At 41.1% G+C, this 20541-nt stretch overlaps 1 protein-coding gene across 2 annotated transcripts in view; it reads right to left on the bottom strand.

Annotated features, from left to right (window-relative positions):
• Nucleotides 1-20541, bottom strand: part of RPH3AL (rabphilin 3A like (without C2 domains)) — a 163495-nt gene that overhangs the window by 49507 nt on the left and 93447 nt on the right. For both annotated transcript variants that reach the window (XM_012549845.3, XM_012549847.3), the window contains one exon: nt 9692-9866. In XM_012549845.3, coding sequence (XP_012405299.1) covers nt 9692-9866 — 175 coding nt within the window. The remainder of the gene's footprint in view (nt 1-9691; nt 9867-20541) is intronic.

Here is a 20541-nt window from a genome sequence, read left to right as displayed (position 1 = left end):
TCTGGATTCATTAATGCCCCCTCACTGTCAACAAGGTAGAGGCCAGACTCGGCTCTGAGCGCTGGATGAGAAAGGACCTCAGTGGCTAGCTAGTCTGAGAGCCTGATTTTAAGGAGTAAAGTGAGATCCGCTTAATCAAAGTGGGGTGTCTTGTCTAAGGTCACGCAGGTGGTAGCGGAAGTGAGATTTGAATCCAGAACCTTGGACTCCAGAATCAGTCTTCTATCCACCATATCATGCTGTTCCTCAGCCCAGCATCCTGGCTCTTCAATGACAGAAATCCTTCTGGCCAGCCAGCTTGGGTTTACAAACTTTTCCCTGCTCAGTCTCACCTCCACACCTCTGCTGGTGCTGCTTTTCCCATCCAACACGTCCTCTTCTCAGTTATACACTCTCCTGGGTTGTCCAGACCCCACTGCCAGTGCTGGTATACAATTAACAGAAGCATAACTGGGTCAACAATTCAACAGGAATTTATTAAGTTCTTACTGTGTACAAGTATGGAGAGCAGTGATATCTGTGAGCTAGAGCTAGGCTTCATGATTCTATTTAGAATTCTAGAACCCAAACTGCCTCCCATACAAGACTTCCTCATGTCTTCCAAGTTTCATCACTTTCATAGTTTTTCTGATCTGGAACCAGAGCTGGAATCAGCCAAGCAATCAACAAACATTTATTAAGCACCTATTATTTGCCAGGCTCTGTGCTAAGTACTGGGAAAACAGACAAAAATAAGGCAGTCCTTGCCTTCACAGAGCTGGCCACATTCCTGTTCTCGTAGGTGGGCAACACCCAACCAAGTATCTCCTCTCCCACGACCCCTTTCCCATCATGCCAGCCTAGAGTCTACACTCTCCAGTAAGCCCCTAATGGGCCATACTGCCTGCATCCCTTAACTATCTGAGCCATGTGATATTTAGTGACTTGCGTTCTGCCTCTGACACATGCTGGCCATGTAACCTTAAACATTTTTAATCTCTCAGTATAACTCTCTGAGACCATAAATTGCAGAGAAATTGCCAATTTGCCCCGACAGAGGGCATTCTCCACTGGAAGTTCTCCTTACTTATTGAAGTTACAGGTCCAGTCCCTCCCTTTGTTTCTGCTTTAATGTGTGTCCATCTTAGGTCACCCATGAGATTTAAAATTGCTTGAGGCAGCCATGTTTTGGTCTAAATATCACAATAACCCACAAAGCCCCTAGTACAAGGCTGGGCCCATGATATGTTCCCTGTACGTATGTGCTGAAGTAACATCAACTTATCAATCACAAATATTTATTAAGTCCCTGCTGTTATCAAGCATGGTACTGGGTGCTGGGGAAACCAATGAGAGAGATGAATCATCCTGCTCTCCCAGATTACACAGAGCTAACAAGTTATCTTCCAGGGATCATAGATCCAGACCTGAATCACGAGGAAGTCAAAGGCTTTCTAGTCCAACCATCTTCATTGTACAGCTGAGGAAACAGGCTCAGCAAGGAACAAGTGATTTGTCTAAGTTCACCAAGGTAGGATATGAACCCAGGCCCTCTGACTCCAGAGACAACACCCGTATCCCTACTATACTGATGACTGCTTCTATCAAGCAGGTGTAATCTGAGAAGACTTCCTAAGAGAGGTGAGTTGTGAGCTAGGACTTCAAAGAGATGAGAAATAAGAAATGGCGACATATGGAGGAATGGAGACGATATTTCAGCTAGAAGGAAAGTTCTGTTTCTGTCTCTGTCTCCCACTAATTCAGCCTGAGGGATTACCCCCCCACCCCAGATCTTTCAGTCTCACAACCAGGGACATGACTAAGGCAGAATTTAGAAGGTACTGTTAGGCTTTTGGTAAATAGATACCAAGCTCAGTATCTAGTTAACAAAAAAGACAAGTTATGGAGTTAATAGAGAGTTGCTTTTTCTATACTGATCCCTCTTATAGCTACTGCATTCTAGGGCAACCCCAAGCCTCCCATAACCTATCTTGTGCCCTTTGCTTTTGGCCTTCTGGTATACCAAGGCCCTTGCTCTCTTGCCTTGTTTCTCGAAAACAATGAAAGTCTCATTCATTTCCCTTTTCCTGGGCAGAAAAATTAGGAATATCACTTTTCCTGCAACTGTGGAGTCTTCCTGGACAAAAACTCAGAGGGCCTCACTCTGCTCTAGGTGCCTCTTCTTGTTCCCAAGATCTTGAGTTGGTTTTAAACCCTTTGCTTTTGAGGGAAAATGATGCAAAGTGCCCGTCCCTGCCCTTCCCATCATGTAAACCCTTCTAATAGATGGTGAGCTAATTCTGAATCTGTTGTACACCAGCCTTACACCTAATTAAAAGGCCAGATGACTCTCCATCTGTGCCTCCCTGGAACATCTCTGGTGAGGTGATTCCTTCATTCTCTCCATCCCCCTGGTTGGCACATGCCCAGAGCTGGGCAGGACTGAGCAGCTGCTGACCCCGGAGTTCATGGTTCTGATGAGGTACGGAAGCTGGCAGAGCTGGCCAGATTTTTAACATCTTGAGAGGAAAGAAAGACCAGCTCTTATAATGCTGTGCCAGAGTGAGATGGCTTGTCCCTAGGAGACTAGGCTCTGGCCTTGGGGTTCAGGGCTTTTGATCTTTCCCTATTGGGGGAATGGGAGGTCGAGGGATAAACAGGGGGGATTCCCCTCCACAAAGGGGTATGCTGGAGCCAGCTCAAACCAGCTAGCTAATTGTTAAATTTTCAGTGTGAGCATTTATACCCCAGAGATTGGTAAATGCCAAAATTGGTTACAGTCAAATCAGGGCTCTTTTACTGGTTGTCTAGACTAAAGAAATTAATAGAAAAAATATTAGTAATGCAAATTAAACTTAAAAGTGATTTGAGAGTACATGTTTATTTTCCCTAGAGAACTGGTTGTTAAACATTTATCAGCACACCCCTGACTACAAATTACAAGTCATGGGTTTTGATGTTCTCTCATCCAATACTTACCCCAAACTTTGTCATGTCATTAGCCCTATAGGGCTACCTATTGACTCTAGGAAAACATACAAATTAATTAGCTTGACTTCTAAGGACCTTCCCAATCTGGCTCCAACTACCTCTCTTGTCTGTTTTCATATTTCACCCCTTTTTGCATTATCGGTGAACTACATGGTATTCCTTGAAGTCCTGCCATTTCCCATTTCTGTGCCTTTGTGTAGGCTGTATGATGGACTTTATGATGCATGGACTTATAAAATCACTCTCTCCTCTTCCCTCCTTCCCTTCTCTCCTTCTTTCTTTCCCTTCTTCCTTTCTTCCTTCATTCTTTTCTTCCTTTTTTCCTTGCTTCCTCCCTCCCCTTTCCCCTTTCTTTTCATCCTTTCCTTTCTTCCTTTTCCCTTCCTTCCTTCCTTCTTTTCTTTCTTCCTCCCTTCCTTTTTTCCTTTCTTTCCTTCCTTCTCTTTTCTTTTCCCTTCCACTTCTCCTTCCTTTCTCTTTCCTTTTCTTTCAACTGTTTTATGTTCCTCCTTCATGATGTTTTCCCCTATGCTAGCCCAGCTGAAAGGGATCCTTCCCTCCTGAAAGTTAGAGCACTTTGCCAGATCTCACCTTTACCACTCTCATACCTTACTCAGTATTAGAATTATTTATGAATGTGTTAATATGACCACTCTTTCCTCCACTGCAATGAATTGAATTTGAGTATCTTGAGGAAAGCCATAAGCAGAGCAGAGGGACCAGGCCCGAGCTCACTCTCCTGTCTTTTCTCCACAAACTAAAATCAAGTTGGCCACAATGGCCTTCCCTTCATATACAACACTTTCTCTCCTTTGCCTTCGCACAGACTGTCCCCATGGCTGGAATGTCCTCCTCACCTCCACCTCTCAGATTCCTTCAAACCTTGCCCCAAGTACCATCTGCTGTGTAAGTACTTTCCAAGTCCCCTCAACTGCTGGAGTCTTTCCTACAAAACTAGCCTTGCTTTGTACGTGTCTATGTTGTATGTGTCTGTATATGTACATGTTATCTGTCCGACTAAAACATGAGCCTCAAAAATAAATAAATAAATAAAAAGAACATAAGCTTCTTGAGGCCAGGAACTCTTCTCCAGCACCAAGCACAATGCCTGGTATATAACAGGAGCTTTAAAAAGTCTTGATGATTGTGCCAAATATGGAAATACGTTTAAAAGGATTACATATATCAGATTTATTTCTGGCTGTCTTGGGGAGGGGGAAAGTAAGAGAGGGAGGAAGAAAAATTTAGAACACAAAGTTTTACAAAAACGAATTTTGAAAACTATCTTTACATGTAGTTGGAAAAAAATAATACTGAGAAGAAAAAATCTTGATGGTTGACTGACTGATTGAAGATGCTGAAAATTAGAACGTGTAGACAATAGTTTTAGATTTGCTCAGTATGGTAGAAAGAATTACATTTATTCTGGTTTAAGAAAGCCCCATGATATGTATTTCAACATATGTAACATGTATGGGACTACCTGCCAGCTAGGGGAGGGGATGCGGAGAAGGTGGGGAAAATTTGGAACAAAAGGTTTTGCAAGGGTCAATGTCAGAAAAATTACCCATGCATATGCTTTGCAAATAAATAAGTAAATTAATTAATTAGAATTTTAAAAAAAGAAAAGAAAAGAAAAGAAAAGAAAAGAAAGCTCTATGATAGCCTATAGGGGAAATCCTGATCTAAACTTTTTAGCTATTGATTTTATTATTTTAAATTTTATTTATTTATTTATTTTGCTGAGGCAATTGGGGTTAAGTGACTTGCCCAGGGTCACACAGCTAGGAAATATTAAATGTCTTGAGGTCACATTTGAATTCAGGTCCTCCTGACTTCAGGGCTGGTATTCTATCCACTGTACTACCTAGCTGCCCCCATTTTATAATTTTTGTAAAAGCTTGATATAGGGAATACAAATCATTACTTTAAAATATTGTAGCACTGAAAGAAGCACCTAATTTGATTTTAACATATTTTAAAAATATTTAATATTTATAAATGTATTGTATAAATATATGCATCATCTACAAATATATGATATAAATAATTACTATAATATAATATAAATATAAATAAAATAAACTTTATTAAATGCTCCAGAAAAGTTCCAAAAGCAAATCAGGAGGAACAATTAATTTAAAAAACCAAAGAGAAATAGATAAGTGTTTCTCTATCTGGCCTAGGTGTACACAAGAAACCTCCACAGGAGAAGCAGAAGGTTACAGAGGCTCTGGCCGGAGCCACAGCAGGAAAAAGGGTCAGGGCAATACCTGGGTAGGGAAGCACAGCAGGAGATGAGTCCGGGGCAGCGGCCAGGCAGCAAAGCATGCTATAACAATATGCCATTTTGGGCCTATCAAGACCTCATTAAGAGATGGAAGCGACTCCTAGAAATATAATTCAAAAAAGATGAAGAAGGGGCTCAGGCCAAAACCTGAGCAAGTCAGTGGAGCTAGAAGCCAGGACTTGTGCAGAGGATGGGGCCTGATCTTAACCATCTCCTCCAGGACAGCAAAGGGGCTGGCAGGAGGAAGAGAATTTCTAGCCGAAAATAAAAATTTTAAACTCAACAATTAATGTCAGAAGTGTAAATTCTTCATACTTACAAAAAATTTGGAAGGCTAATTACTTAAAATTCCAGAACGTTGGTATATTTCTTATTAAAATTCAACACAACTACTTTCTTGTGCTATATATTGCTCCAGTCCTTTGCTCCATCTGAGTACTACAGAAATTGAGGTTAGAGATGTGAGTAAATAAAAGAAAATTAAATCCATAACAAAGAAATACTGTGGGTTGAGATAAACAACTAAATGTAAGCTTCTAGTTCACAAGGATAATTGCTTAAATTATATCCCAGGTGAACGTCACCACTGAGCAGTCTCTGTGTATGTCCTAGGATCTCAGTCACCCTTATCCCCAAATTGATTTTAATTTAATGAATTTATTTTTAGAATGCTTTTATACTGCTTCTCCTGGGCTTGAAAAAATATAGCTATGGCTTCCTTGGAAGTCTGATGTCCATGTGGAAAATTATTCTCTATTTAAAACATGCTGCCATACTATAATGTCAAGAACAACTGTTACAAAATGTGCCATCTTTCAGAGAGACACTATGCTTCTGCCAAATACTAAATCCACCATCATCATTCTCAAAATAGAGCTGAGAAAGGCTTTCAAGTCAAAGAGGGAAACCTACTAAAATGTCATCTTAATTAATATATTTGAATAGAATCAGTTTTAAGGTTCCTCCGAAGGCACATTAAATAGCTTTTTCACTTCCTAAAAACCTTCTCCAATGATATCAAAATGTCATTTGGACACTGAATGTGCATCAAAGAAGAACAGAGAGAACTGAAGGTTTTGAGCTTGAACCTGAAGGTAAAATTAACCAATGGATTAAAGGCAATGCATGAGATATTCCTTGGTCTTTTTCAGGCCAGTTACACCAAGTACAAAGCTATCAAAGAGAAGCTCAAACTGACTCTGTTAAGAGACAGATTAGCATCCTAAAGTCAAAGCTTGATGGGAAAAGCACATTTGGAGTCATTATACCTGTCTTGCTGTATCGTTTTAGTTTCATAAATGGAAGACAATGGTTCTAGAATGGATCCAGACTAAAATCAATGCAATGTTAATGAAAAGCAGGGCTCATTAACCTATGACAGCTATAGAAAATTAAATATTTTCTTGCTAAAAAGGTGGAAGAGGATTGACAGAAGCTCTCAAAAGATATGATAAATAGGAATGCTTTTGGAGCTTTAAAAAGACTTTAAGAAACAATAGAGGACAAATGTAGGTGTATATTACTGGATTTACTGAATGTGATTAAAAAGTGCTTATTCTCCAGATGCATCCTATGACATTGCTATGGTCCAAGAGTAGAATCAAAAGGCCCTCTATGGGTGACAACCATGTAAACTCGATCAATAATACTGCAACAAAGACGCCTCAAACAAATGACTGAATCATGCATGTTTAGGAGCTGTCACCAGAAATTATTTTTAGAAAGACTGACCTTAATAAGTGTGGATCTATTGATCAAACTAGATTATGCAATGAAGTAATATCTCATTTTCTTGTGCTATATATTGCTCCAGTTGATTTTCAAGTTTTCTAAAAACTTCCATCAGTTGCTTCTTAGTAACTGAAAGAGGTGTATTGTTAATCTTGGCCTTGAGTTACCCAAACAACAAGATTTTGATATGAACTTCATAAGAATCCCCCTTAATGGAGGTAGATCAAATGACTAAGGTGGTCAAACAAGAAGAACTTCTCTCTCCATCCATGACCCTAAGAATGCCATCCTGAAAACTGCAATGCAGTACAAAAGGACAAGGTACTCCATTCTGTTAAAATTAAAATTTATTTTTCAAAATGCACAAAACTAAATAAGAGTAAAATAAATTTTGAAAATTAGACTTTCAAATGGTAATTTTGTAAGTTTTGTAATAAAATAAAGTATTAAAGGTAGTAAAGCCTAAATCAGCACTAAGACTTTTGGGACTCCTAAACCATCTCCTATGCTCACCATGCTTTAAATTAATAAATAACATATTCCTCATAAAACCTCAGACAATCCTGGAGAATTCAAGTTTCTTTAGAGTGTAAACTGTTGCCCACCATTGCTCATACTATAATATATGTGATCTATAAAAATTTCAGAACAGAACTTTTAATAAATACCGCCGCACCAAACATTCATAGTTTCCAAACTACACAAAATGAAAACTTTCAAAATATAGAGATCTAACAGGAGAAATTACAACCCCCTGGGAACCTTGTCCTGACAAGGACATCTCTTTTTCTGCCCACTACTCGACTCATTCCAAAGATAATTTCTGTGAGTCTGCAGAATATAAGCTGACAAGCCAGTACTTTTATTCAAGTAATAAAAAGCAGCTACTTTATCCAGCTGTGCAACAGTTTATCAACTTTTAAACATACATAATAATAACAGCGTCTTTCTCCAGAATTGTTTCTATGTGAATTTCATCAAAGCGTGGTGATAAAAATGAGATTAATACAAAACATACAAATTTAAACGTAGTCTTTTAAAGTTTACAAATTGTTTTCTAGACAATTCATTTGGATCTCACAAAGACCCTCTGGGGCAATGCAAATATTATTCTACCCACATCCCAGATGAGAAAACTGAGGCTTAGAAAAGTTGTCTTGCCTGTGGTCACATGGCTAATAAGTACTAAAATCCATACTTGAAGCCAGAACCCCTGAGCCTAAAGGAATAGCAAATCATGTTACCTTGTCAGGTTTTAATTCCCTCACCTGTAAAGTAAGAGGGCTGGATGAGAAGTCCTTTCAGCCCTTGACCCCTTAGCTTATGATCCTGTGGATGAATCACATGTGGCTGTCCGGGGGCCACAGGACGAGGCACCTGGGCCAGGGCGCCCCAGTCAGCATCACTAACAAGTTGACATGGAGGGGGACCGTGAGGCAGGTATCAAACCCAGCGTACTTGTCAGTGGCTGAGAATCCTTCCATTAGGCACAACCCTCAGACATAGTCATTGAGCAGAGAGGAAATAAAACTATGGGTCTCTTGGATGAGACACATCTTTAATATTTCACAAAAAACATGAAAAACCTCCCAAATTTCCAAATGATGGAGACTGTATTTCTCCAGAAATCCATGTAGCTGTCTGAGGTCTCGCCACCTCCACTCCCCAGATCAATGCTTATTAGAGTGATGGGAACCAAGCTGCCTTCTCTGGCTTCCAGCCGAGCTTCTCTGCCTGTCAGAGGCAATCCTTCTAGCCTGTTTTCTGCTGGCAATTAGAGGCTGCCTCCTCATGCCAGATGACTGGGTGGCAAAGGGAGGGAACAGGAGGGTGTGGAGAAGAAGCCAAGGGAAAATCTCAGAGATTCAGACTGAGTCCATTTAATCTTCATTTTCTGAGTACTGGCTTTTTTTTAAACCATCACTGTTATTTTTTATTTTTACATCATATTTTTTATCCTAGAAATATCTCCATTCTCCATTCCCTCAATCTCCCTTGAACTCTCCCTTGTTGTTACAAGTTAAGTAAGACATCCAATATACAATGACTGTGTCTGAAACCATATATAGTATTCTCTCCTGGTCCCCATCTCCCTGCTCAGAAAGGAGCCAATCCAATCAGAGGATGCTGGGGTTGTGGGTCTGGAAAGGATCCTTGGAAATAAGGGACTGATTCTGACTTTCCTTGGGCAGCATTATGAATGTAGAAATATATTTGGAAGAATTGCACATGTTGGATTCCTTGTGGTTTTAGGGGAAGGGGGAGATGGGAAAGGAGGGAGAAAAATATGGAACACAAGGCTTTGCAAGGGTGAATGTTGAAAACTATCTTTGCATGTATTTGGAAAAATAAAAAAAACTATTATTAAAAAAATAAATATAAAACACACAAAAAAGAAATATAGGATCATTGATTTGGAGCTGAAGGGAACTTTAAAGGCTCCAAGTCCAATCATGCCATTTTACACAGAAGGAAACTGAGGCCCTAAGGGGTTAGGGGATTGGTCAAGATCACATGGCCTCTAAATCCTGGATTTCCAGGCTTCCCACAGTGCTCTTTGACATTGGGGGGGAATGGGTGGGATTTTTTTTGGGGGGGTTCTTCATTTTTAAAAGATAGCTTTTTATTTTTTAAGTATATGCAAAAAGATAGTTTTCAGCATTCATGAGGGTGGGTTTTTAGAGGAGGTGGGGAACCTACCTTTCCCTCGGGCCCAGGAGTAGCATCGACTAGTGCTGATGTTCCTTGGATCACTCATGGGCGGTTCTATAGGGGGGAGCCTGAAGTGGGGTTCACTGGCTTGGCCCGGTATCTTCAGAGGCAGTATGTATTTCGGCAGTGCTTTGTAGAACCAGGCCCCGGACCTCTTCCACACCTAGGGATAAGGCACATGTTTGCAGCAGCTGATACCAGGGAGGCCCCTCTTGTCCCCAAGTTCTACTGTTTTCATTTTAGCCTAGACCTGTGGCCCAGGGAGGGCCCAGGGGATAGAGGCTTTACCCCTGCCTGCCTCAGTTTCCTTATCTGTAAAATGAAAGTGATAATCTAAAAATGTTGTGAGGATCAAAGGACAGAACACACCTAATGTGCTCTGCAAACCTTAAAATGCAATGTGAATCCTAGCAAATACTGCTAATTCTTCAATGGAGAGTCTCTGGGGTGGGATTTGATTTTGGAGTCTTCCTGGCTTAAAGCCTAGTACTTCATTCACTGATCTACATCGCTAAACAATGAAATCACAATGTCAGATCCCCTTCACCCCCAAACCTAATACAAACAGAAAAATATGAACTGTGAGTGGGATTTTTACATATTTCTACAATCACGTCCCTTCTTTACTTCACTGCTCAAACTAGCTTCTTCTGCAGGGAAGCACAAATTTGCTCTGAAAGCAGAGTGGGATGAACTTGTCCTCAATTAAGTCAGGCAAATTCCCAGAAAGCCAGTTAGAATGGCTCGCTATGTGCCGGACCCTTGTCCATATTGCCCTTGGGCACCTTCTATGTCCCCATCTTGACCCAGTACAATGCCCCACAGCTTCCCCCACAACTCTCTTTGGTTGTTCGGTCATTTCAATCACGTCTGAGTCTCTGAGACTCCCATTTGAGGTTTTCTTGGCAGAGATACTAGAATGGTTGGCCCTTTCCCTCTCCAGCTCATTTGACAAATGAAGAAACGGAGAAAAGAGAAAAAAACAGCTAAGTAAATGTCTGAGGCTGGACTTGAACTCAGTTCTTCCTGAGTGCAGGTCCAGCCCTCTCTCCACTGAGCCACCCAGCTGCCCACTCACTGTACCTCTCCCACTTATCTAAGATCTGCCTGTGATTGGTGCATCTAGAGAGGCCATAATAGCCTGGGGAATGCTATCACATTGGGGCTGAATCATGTTATTTGGAAACTCATCTTGAAGAACTGGCTGAGAAAAATCAATTTAGAAAGCACCCTTGAAAGGACCCAGAACACGAGATGGCCCAAACTGCAGCACTAACCACAAATTAGAAGGCGAGGGAGCAAATGAGATCAGGGCCATGGGCTTTCCATGCCTACTAATCCACTGGGGTTTTTCAGCAGCATTCCCTGCAGTGGGATGAAGCAGTGAATAATGAAGAAGGAGAAAAAGGGTACAGGCAAATAATCGGGCCAGAAACCAGCCTGGAAAAGCTAAGGCTGCCATCTGGAGTACCCAGGGGGGTCTGTTTGGAAGCTAGTCATCCAAAGGTAAAATATTTTGCTGCAAAAGAAGAGACTGAAGACCCGGAGAGTGACAAATCTGCCCCAACACTCTGGACAGCAACAGAACTGGTGGAATACTGGGCCTCCCTTTGTTTCTGGATAATGGAGCTTATGGTTTTCTAATTGCCTTTATTTCAGTTTGGGTTACCTTCTGAGATTGGAGAAGTATCAGCCATGCACCAACTGTCTTCCCCCAACTCAAGCAGCGCTGGTTCTTTCTTGCTTGCTTGCCTTTATTTATTTTTTTTTTTTGAGGCAATTGGGGTTAAGTGACTTGCCCAGGGTCACACAGCTAGGAAGTGTTAAGTGTATGAGGTTAGATTTGAACTCAGGTCCTCCTAATTTCAGGACTGCTGCTCTATCTACTGTACCCCTAGCTGCCCTTGGTTCTTTCTTTCTTTAAAAAAAAAAGGAAACTTTCCTAGAGATTTCAATGGCTTGGGGGCACCCACACCCCACAAACAAAAGTCAGATCACTGGCTCAAAGTGCTGATCTGAACTGATTGTCTTTTCTCCCCCCCAATTTTTTTTAACATTTTAATTTAAAATTCTGAGTTCCAAATTCCATCCTCCCATCTACTCTTCCCTCCCTGAGACAATAAGCAATGGGATATAGGCTATACTTTCTGTAAAACATTTCCATATTAGTCATTTTGTACAAGACCAGAAGAAAACAAAAAATGAAAGAGAGTGAAAAAGAACATGGCATTCTAGATTCAATCAATATCAGTCCTTTCTCTGGAGGTGGAGAGTATGCTTCATCATTGGTCCTTTGGGATTGTCTTGGATCAGTGTATGGCTGAGAATAGCTGGGGATTTACTTTCCTTTTCGAGAAATTCTCCATACTAATGAAATCAATCTGTTCCTCTCTGACTCCACTCACCCTCCCTGTAATATTCCAAACCTAAAGGCACCATTTAAATTCTTTCATTCTCATTCTCTGTCTGTCTGTCTCTGTCTATTTCTGTCTCTGCTGTCTCTCTCTCTTTCTGTCTTTCTCTTTCTTTCTCTCTCTTTGTCTTTCTCTCTGTCTTTTTCTTTCTCTCTCTTTCTGTCTTTCTCTTTCTTTCTCTCTCTTTCTCTTTCTGTCTTTTTCTTTCTCTCTTTCTTTCTCTCTCTTTCTGTCTTTTTCTTTCTCTTTCTCTCTCTCTCTCTCTCTCTCTCTCTCTCACACACACACACACACACACACAAACAAACACACACAAAACACAATATAAACTCCCTGAGGACAAGAATTAATGTCCCTTTTGTTTAGTACACTCTTAGGCACTTGGAAAATGCTCAATACAAGATTTTTCCTTTTACTCAATGGGTATTAACAAAAAAAATGAATAGTGTTCAGGATAGAGTCCTGGCCATACCTTGGGACCAGGAAGACTTGCTCCTCACTCACACTAGCTGTGTTTCTCAGAGATAAGTCACTAACCCCTCAGTACCCACAGGGGATACTCTGGGACTTTTAAGTTACCAAGGAACTGTCCACAGCCAGCAAGTTTTCACATCTCATAATAATCATGACAAGAATGACAATGATAGTGAACATCTTCATAATATTTTGAGGTTTGCGAAGTGTTTTATACATATTATCTCATTTGATTCTCCCAACAACCTCAGGAGATAGGGATTATCTTTATTTGACAGCTGTGGAAACTAAGGCAGACAATGGTTAAGTGACTTGCTCAGGATCAAACAGCCAGTAAGTATCTGAACTAAATCTTCCTAGTTCTTTGCATGAAAGATATAACATCAGTTCTCCCCAGCTCCTGGGCCACAGCTCTGGCCACTTTATCACCCAGCTGCTTCTAAAGCAATTAAAACACAGGTCTGGATGAAAACAAAAGTTCGACCCCTCGACCCCCAAACCCAAACTCTCTTAACAGTTCTCATTTAGTAGCACTTGATGGGACTGGCCATAGGAATGAATAATGAATGAATGAAATCATTCTTAACGAGCTGCTACATCCATGATCTTTTAACCACACAACATTGTGGACAGTGCCACAATGAAAAGGGCAATGTGTAGAAAAGAAGGAAGGAGAGAACCCAGAAAAAGAGGTGTCTCCTTGCTTATTCCTTGTTCTGGAGGAGTTTAGTCTATTCTGGAGCTAGGGAGGATGCGAGGGGCTCCTGTCATCTAGAATTCTCCTACAATCAGGAGGATGAAAGAAAGACGATCCATTGCCTCCTTCCCTCCCTCCAGTCTCCCTTTCCCCCTCCCCTCACATTAAAGCCCAGATAGATCCCAGGGTCACTAACAGGTTATTTCTGCCCACCCCCACCCCCAATGCCAGAATGATTCTCCCTGCTCTGAACTTTTAGGGCTTGCCAAGTCGATTCTACAATGTTGATATATGTGTCTATGCTTCAGCTCCCCAGCCAGTAATAAAACCAATTCCTTCCATCTGGGCCAAATTGTAGAGCTTATGAGGCACCTCACTGGGGGTGAGTCAGTGAGCGATGGGTGCTCGGTCAATATTTGTAGATGGGCTGACAGTCGCTGAGTCCTCGCTGGGCATTTGTTGGAATGAGCTTTGATCCTAGCAATCTCTGTCTAAGGTAAGAAAGGCAGTGGATGACGGATGGAGGTGCTGGAGAAGATGGGGGTCAGCTTCATTTTATTCCTCCTTTCCCAAACAAGAAATGTCTCTTTCCTTCCCCAAATAGGAAACATTGCCTTGTTTTAATTAAATGAAGCGACACACTGAATTATTATAGGAGAGCAACTAAAAGAAAGGAAATGGAGGATTCTGGGGGAATTCTGGGGATGATTCTAGGGAAAATGACTTTTGACCGACCAAGACAATTTTTTTTCAATTAAAGGAACAAGCCAGAAGGGTGGGCTGCAGAGCCAATCAATCAGTTATATGCTGGGGGAGGCACAGAAAAAGGGCAAGAATCTGCTCTCAGGGAGCTTACATTCTAACAGGAGACAAAACATGTCAATAACTATGGATATATAAGATACCTATAGAATAGAAGGAAGATATGATCTCAGAGGGGAAGAAATGAGCAGCTGAGGAGACTGAGATAGTTTCCTATAGAAGGTGGCATTTCAGCTAGGAGGAAACCAGGCAAACTGAGTTATTTTTTCTTGTTTACTCCAGGAATAGTTGGCCAGTGAAGCTGGACTGCAGAGTTCAGAGGAGAGAAAAGTAGCAGAATGAGTCATGAAGAGCCTTAAATGTGAGACAGATGACATTCGATTTGATCTTGCAGAGAACAGGAAGCCATTAGAGCTCAAAGAATAGGGGCTGTGGGGTAATCTAGTCAGATCTAAGCTTCAGACAAATCTCCGTAGCAGTTTAGCAGAGGGTGGATTGGATACAGAGACCGGAAGGCTACTGTGAAGAGTCCAGGCAAGAGATGATAAGGAGCTGAACTTGAAGAAAGTCAGAGATTCTGAGAGGTGGAGGGAGGGAGGAATAATATTCCAGGCCTGGAGGACGCTGGAACAAAGACACGGAGATGGGAGATTGGGCATCATGTGTGAGGAACAGATAATCGGATGGTGTAACCAGATCACAGACTGCATGGGGACTAACAATGTGGAAGGAAAGAAACAGGAAGAAGTGTGAGGAACTCAAAATCCCAGAGAAATGCGTATTTGTTCTTAAAAGTTAATAGGGAACCACTGGAGTTTGTTGAGTAGGGGGAGGAAGGTTGTGTGAAATGTTCAGACTCGTGCTGTGGTCTCTGCCTCTTGGGGTTTCTCCTTGCCCAAGAATCTGCCAATTAAAATTTATTTACATATGTGTGTGTAGATAGATATCAATATAAATATATAGATTACAGATAAGTAGAAATAGTGGAGCTGTCCTAGGAGTAAAAATTACAATGGATAGCTCTGAGTAGGGCAGCCAGATGGCATCATGGATATAGTACTGAGCCTGGAGTCAGGGACACCTGAGTTTCAAATCCATCCTTACCCGCTTACCAGCTGGGTGACCCTGGGCAAATCACTCCCCCCTTTTGCCTCAGTTTCCTCATCTGTCAAAGGAGCTGGAGAAGGAAATGGCCGACCACTCCCGTACCTTTGCCAAGAAAATCCCAAGAGGAGTCGCAGACCGAAAACCAGCAAAAACATGGTTCTGAGCAAAGCCTACCTTCCTTCTTTGCCATCTAACCAACCTGTCAGAGTGATCCCAATGTAGGCGATCTAACTGACCCTTCAGGACTACCATAGTGCCGCCCTTGGATTGTCCCCAGGTGGATAGCTGTCTCTCCTACTGTGGACTCTGAGGGGATGGGGTCTTTTGGGGACTGTAGGAACCAGTGATCCTTCTCTACTTCCCAGCGAAGCAAGGAAGGACAGACTATATTTCAGAGTCCACCTGATGCACTCATATAAGATTCAAGGCCAGTATTTTAGAAAGTGCTTTGTATGTAGTAATCAGGGCTGGGAAGAAATACGGGGGCACGTTCCAGCTGAGCTAGTCTGAAGCCCCTGGCGCTGAAGGGAACCTGGGCAGGTCCCTCCCGCATCACCCCACTGCCTCTCCAACCTGAAATCCATGGCTGGTTTCTAACAGACACCATGCAGCACAAACAGGTGTGTCTACCCTGAGAAGCTCAACCCGTTCCCAAAATAAACACTTGGCCGTGACAGTAGCAAAATTTGGCAGGAAAAGCCCTAGGTGGGAATTAATCCCCGTTCCCCTCTTCCCTCCCAGTAGTACCATCCCTCCCGGCAACCAGGGCTCCGAAAATGTTCACATTTCTGGAGGGGAAAAAAATCCAAACCTTTGCAATTCCTGCAAAAGCCATAATCTTCTTCTCATGTGTGCTGGATTGTGATAAGGCAGGCAAAGCAGCCAGCCTTGAAAATGGCATTTAATGAGAAAAAGACAGACCAGAGCTGGACGGAGCTTTGGGGAAGGGGCGAGAGGTAGAAAATTTCTCTTCATGTTCTTTTAGCTTCCTGCTTCCCAGAGGCGGCTAAGATTTCATTACGGCTTCAGCTCACGGACCATCTTGGCTCTGGATGATCCACATGGATATTGGCCAAATTGTTCCCCCGGAGTTTTAATTACTGTGATAACCATCGCTAATTATTGGCATTTCCTTAAATGCAGTGGCTCGGAGAAGGTTGTAATTGTAGGGATCTTGCTGAATGGAAAGGGGAAGGACCATCGGCTGGATGATCATCTGGGGGTGACGGAGGAAGAAGGCTAAGCTCTAGAAAGAGGGAGTCAATTTTCTGATGTCTTCTATGTAAATTGTTATTTGTCCTTCAGGTTGGGAGGTGACATTTTTGTGTCCCGAGTACGTTATGACCTGTGTTTCCTAACATATCGAGGGGCACTCTTAAATTCTCATAGTCAGTCAGGACAAAGCTATCCCCCAAGATGAAGGTATTCTATGGATCTGCATTCAATCAGACTCATAACTTATGAGCCCCTATCAAGATGTCACTTTTTCTAGTCAGTCACAGGCAATAATTAGTTCATAGTGAAGGAATTTAATGAAAAAATTAAAAAAAAAAACATGGTCAGAAAAGTAGCAATACAAGTTTCCTCCAATAAATCTAAGGTGAATACATACACTATCCCACAAAATACATATCATCTGTGGGAATTGGGAACATGTAAAGAACATGCTTGGAAGATACGTAAAGGAAATACATTTGGCCAAGGCAGATATATGGCAGACACGTACATAGGAAACCTCGGTATCCAAAGCACATGGAGGAGCAGTTCATTATATATGCCGTGCTACCGTGTTCCCACTGGGTCTGTTCTCCACTGGTCTTGCATAACATATAGTATCTACCAGATGAATAGTTTCCGTCAGATGCTTGGGAATTTTGGGTTAGCTTTATTCTGATGTTTCCATAGTCACTGCTGCCCACTGCCAGGTCCAGTTTCACTGAATATGGGGCTATAAGTTTCTTTCTGATTTCAGTTTCTAGTCCTGGGTGTGTAGGTAGGGGTGGGGAGAGGTTAAGTAACTTTATCCATAAGTCTTTTAGCTTAAAGTCTAGAGGCTTTCCCCCACTATAGTTCTTTTGAAAGGAAAAAGCCCCAACACATCCAGTCATTTGAAAAGGAAGAAAAATAACCATCCTTTGTGCCTTTTTCCTAATTAGAGATTGACCATTTCTCTAAGTCTTAGTAGGAAAGGCTAGTTCTTCCGAAGGAGATTTCTCACCCTAGACTGAATTTATTGGAGTACAGAGATAAGCCACCATAGTTACCAAATGCTTTTAGGCTAAAATCTCTCATTATCTCTATTTCCTGGGAATCAAAAATAAAGACTCTCTGTGAGACATTACTCTGACTTAGGGTTAGAAATTCTTGTTGTTTAATTCTCAATGGCTAAATTACATCTGGTCAAAGTCCATTTTAGAGTTTTCCCTTCCAACAAAATTCTAAGAGTTCTCAAGTTTTAAGTCACCTTCCCATATCATACCCCACACCATCATCCCACTCCTGCTCCCACCATTTTTCAGTATCAAAACTCCTTTTTCCATATGAATCAGTAGAAGGTGGAAAATAACTGCCTCCTTAAGCCCATGGGGTAAAATTACTGTCCTCTTCCAGCCTAGCTACACTTTTGACTTTATTACATATATATGGACAACAGCAAGTCCTCTTTCCATATGAGTTTATATGGCTGCTAACTACTTCTACCTGTTTGAAGAAATTGGATTTGGAATCAAGAAAATGAAAACTCTTTGAAGACAGAGGGTGATTTTGACTTCTCTTCGTAACCTCAGTGACAAACACAAGAGGAGGTAACACTGGATAGGGCACTGGAGTCAGGAAGACAAGAGTTCAAATTCTGCCTATTATCTGGAAAAATCACTTAATTTCTGTCAGCCTCAATTTCTTCAACTACAAAATGAGGATATTATTATCCCAGGGTTGTTATGAGAATCAAGTGAAATAATACTTGATTTCTTAAGTGCTCAGCACATTGCCTGGAACATAATAGGTACTTAAAATATACATGTTCTCTCTCCCTTTTAAAATGTTTGTTGGATTAGAAAGAAATCTAAGAATCTGAATTCAAATCCTGTTTTAGTCGCTTATACTTGCAAGATCACAGAATTTAAACTGAGGAGGGAACTTAGAAGTCATCTAAGACAATATAGTCAAATAGGTAGAGAGTTAGACTTGTAGGCAGGAAGAGTTGGATTTGATCTTTAACACTTGTGACCAAATATAAATGATTTTCAGTCTGAGCTTTAGTTTTCTCATCTGTCAAATGGGGACATTAATACCCATAAGACCCTATCACACAGGGCTTATGTGAAGTTCAAATGAAATCATGAAAATAAAGTGCTTACTTTATATAATTTAGTTCACCATTCCCCCCGTCCAATTAACATTCAGTTAATAAATATTTATTGATGCCTTCTATATGTGACAGACAGAGGAGGGCAAAACTCAGAGGTCTGTGACATGGGGTACCCCATAAGAGCATCAAATATATATTCTTGGTCTTAGTAGGACCAGTTTCTAACCAAATGGGCTAATGAGTCCCAGATTAACATAACTTTAGAATATAACCAGGAATTTCACTCTATAAATAGCCACTCTAAATTCCACCTCTACAAAAACAAAAAGAATAAGGTGATGTCTTCTCAGGAAGCCTGAATTTGTATTATAAGTGAAAATTAATAATGACAATAGCTAATATTTATATGGTATTTTAAGGTTCGCAAAAAGCTCTACAAATATTATCTCATTTGATCTTCACACAATCCTGGTACGTAGAAGTTATTATTATGCCCATTTTTCAGATGGGGAAGGCAAAGGTGATTTGCCTGGGGTCACGTAACCAATGAATATCCAAGAGTTTCAGCTCAGGTCTTCCTGGCTCAAAGGCCTGTGCTCTGTCCATTATATCACCCACTAGCTGCCAATATCTCAAGTCCTGGAGCATGAGAGAATCACAGCTATTGAGCAGAAGAATCTCAGAGGACATCAAGCCCAATCCCCTAATTTTACAGATGAGGAAACTGAGACCCAAAGAAGGGTCAGGAGCTAGAAGAACTTTAGAGGCCATCTAGCCCCATCCCTTCATTTTTTCAGATGAGAAGACTGAGTCCCAGGGAGGCTAACTGTCCAGGTTTGTGACTCATGGAATAACCTTAGGTTACATACATTTGGAACACTGAATCATAGAAACTGAAAGAGCTTGAAGAGACCTTCACAGTCTTCCTCTCTTGCTTCTCTTCTGATGTCATAATTCTCATCACAATATGCCTAACAGCATGCTAATTGTAGAAATATGTATAGAAGAAGTGCATGTGTTTAAACATTGATTAGATTACTTGCTGTCTTGGGAGGGGAGGGAAGGGAGAGAGAGGAAAAAATTGGAACATAAAGTTTTGCAAGGGTGAGTGTTGAAAACTATCTATGCATGTTTTGAGAATAAAAAGCTTTATAAAAAATAAATATAAAAATATGCCTGACAGATCACCCTCTAGTCTCTTTGATGATACTCAGAGAGAAAAAAGGACTCACTATTTCCTGATGCAGACAATGGTACTGATTAGAATGATCTGTCCAAGTCTGAGTTGAAGCCAGGATCCTGAGACCTTCATGAATCTCACGAACATTGACAAAGAGTTAATTCTGTACAAGTCACTGTGTTGTATTATAATTATACAACAGATAGTCTGGTTAGTAACCTGATGTCCTGTTAGTTACACGCGGACACACACAGGTAGCACAGTTTCATCTGTCCCGTCTACTTCATTTAGGACCTTGGAAGAGGATATGAGATGTCAACAGCAGGTTAGATGGAATTCAAGGATGAGATTTATTTTTCTGGACCTTGACTTTAGACATCAGAATGATGACGGAAAATAGGAAGAATCTGTTTGACTACAGACGCAGTTCTTTAATCAAGAAAGCTATAAATCAAAAATACAGGAGGATGGAGAAACTAATAGGTAGGACATAAAAAGGAAGAAAATGGTACAGGATGCAGCAAAACTTGCAAGGTAGAAATAGCCAGGAAGAGGGATTGGAACAGTATTTATGATCTCAAATATCTATATACAAAGTACAGCAATTACTTATTATTATTTATTATAAATAAGCAACTATCAAGCACCTATTATGAGTCAGGCACTATGTCAAACACTGGGGATGCATAAAAAAGCAAGGCAGTTTCTGCCTTCAAGGAACTCACAATCTAATGGAAGAGAACATGTAAACAATTGTATACAAATTATATGTGTGTGTGTGTGTGTGTGTGTGTGTGTGTGTGTATGGGGAGAGAGAGAGAGAGAGAGAGAGATTGATTAAATTGGAAATCATCAACAGAGGAAAGGCACCTGGGGTTTTATATGGACCTTGAA

The sequence above is a fragment of the Sarcophilus harrisii genome, chromosome 4 (assembly GCF_902635505.1).
Source record: "Sarcophilus harrisii chromosome 4, mSarHar1.11, whole genome shotgun sequence".
Taxonomy (NCBI): Eukaryota; Metazoa; Chordata; class Mammalia; order Dasyuromorphia; family Dasyuridae; genus Sarcophilus; species Sarcophilus harrisii.
This window is presented reverse-complemented; position numbering and strand designations above follow the sequence as displayed.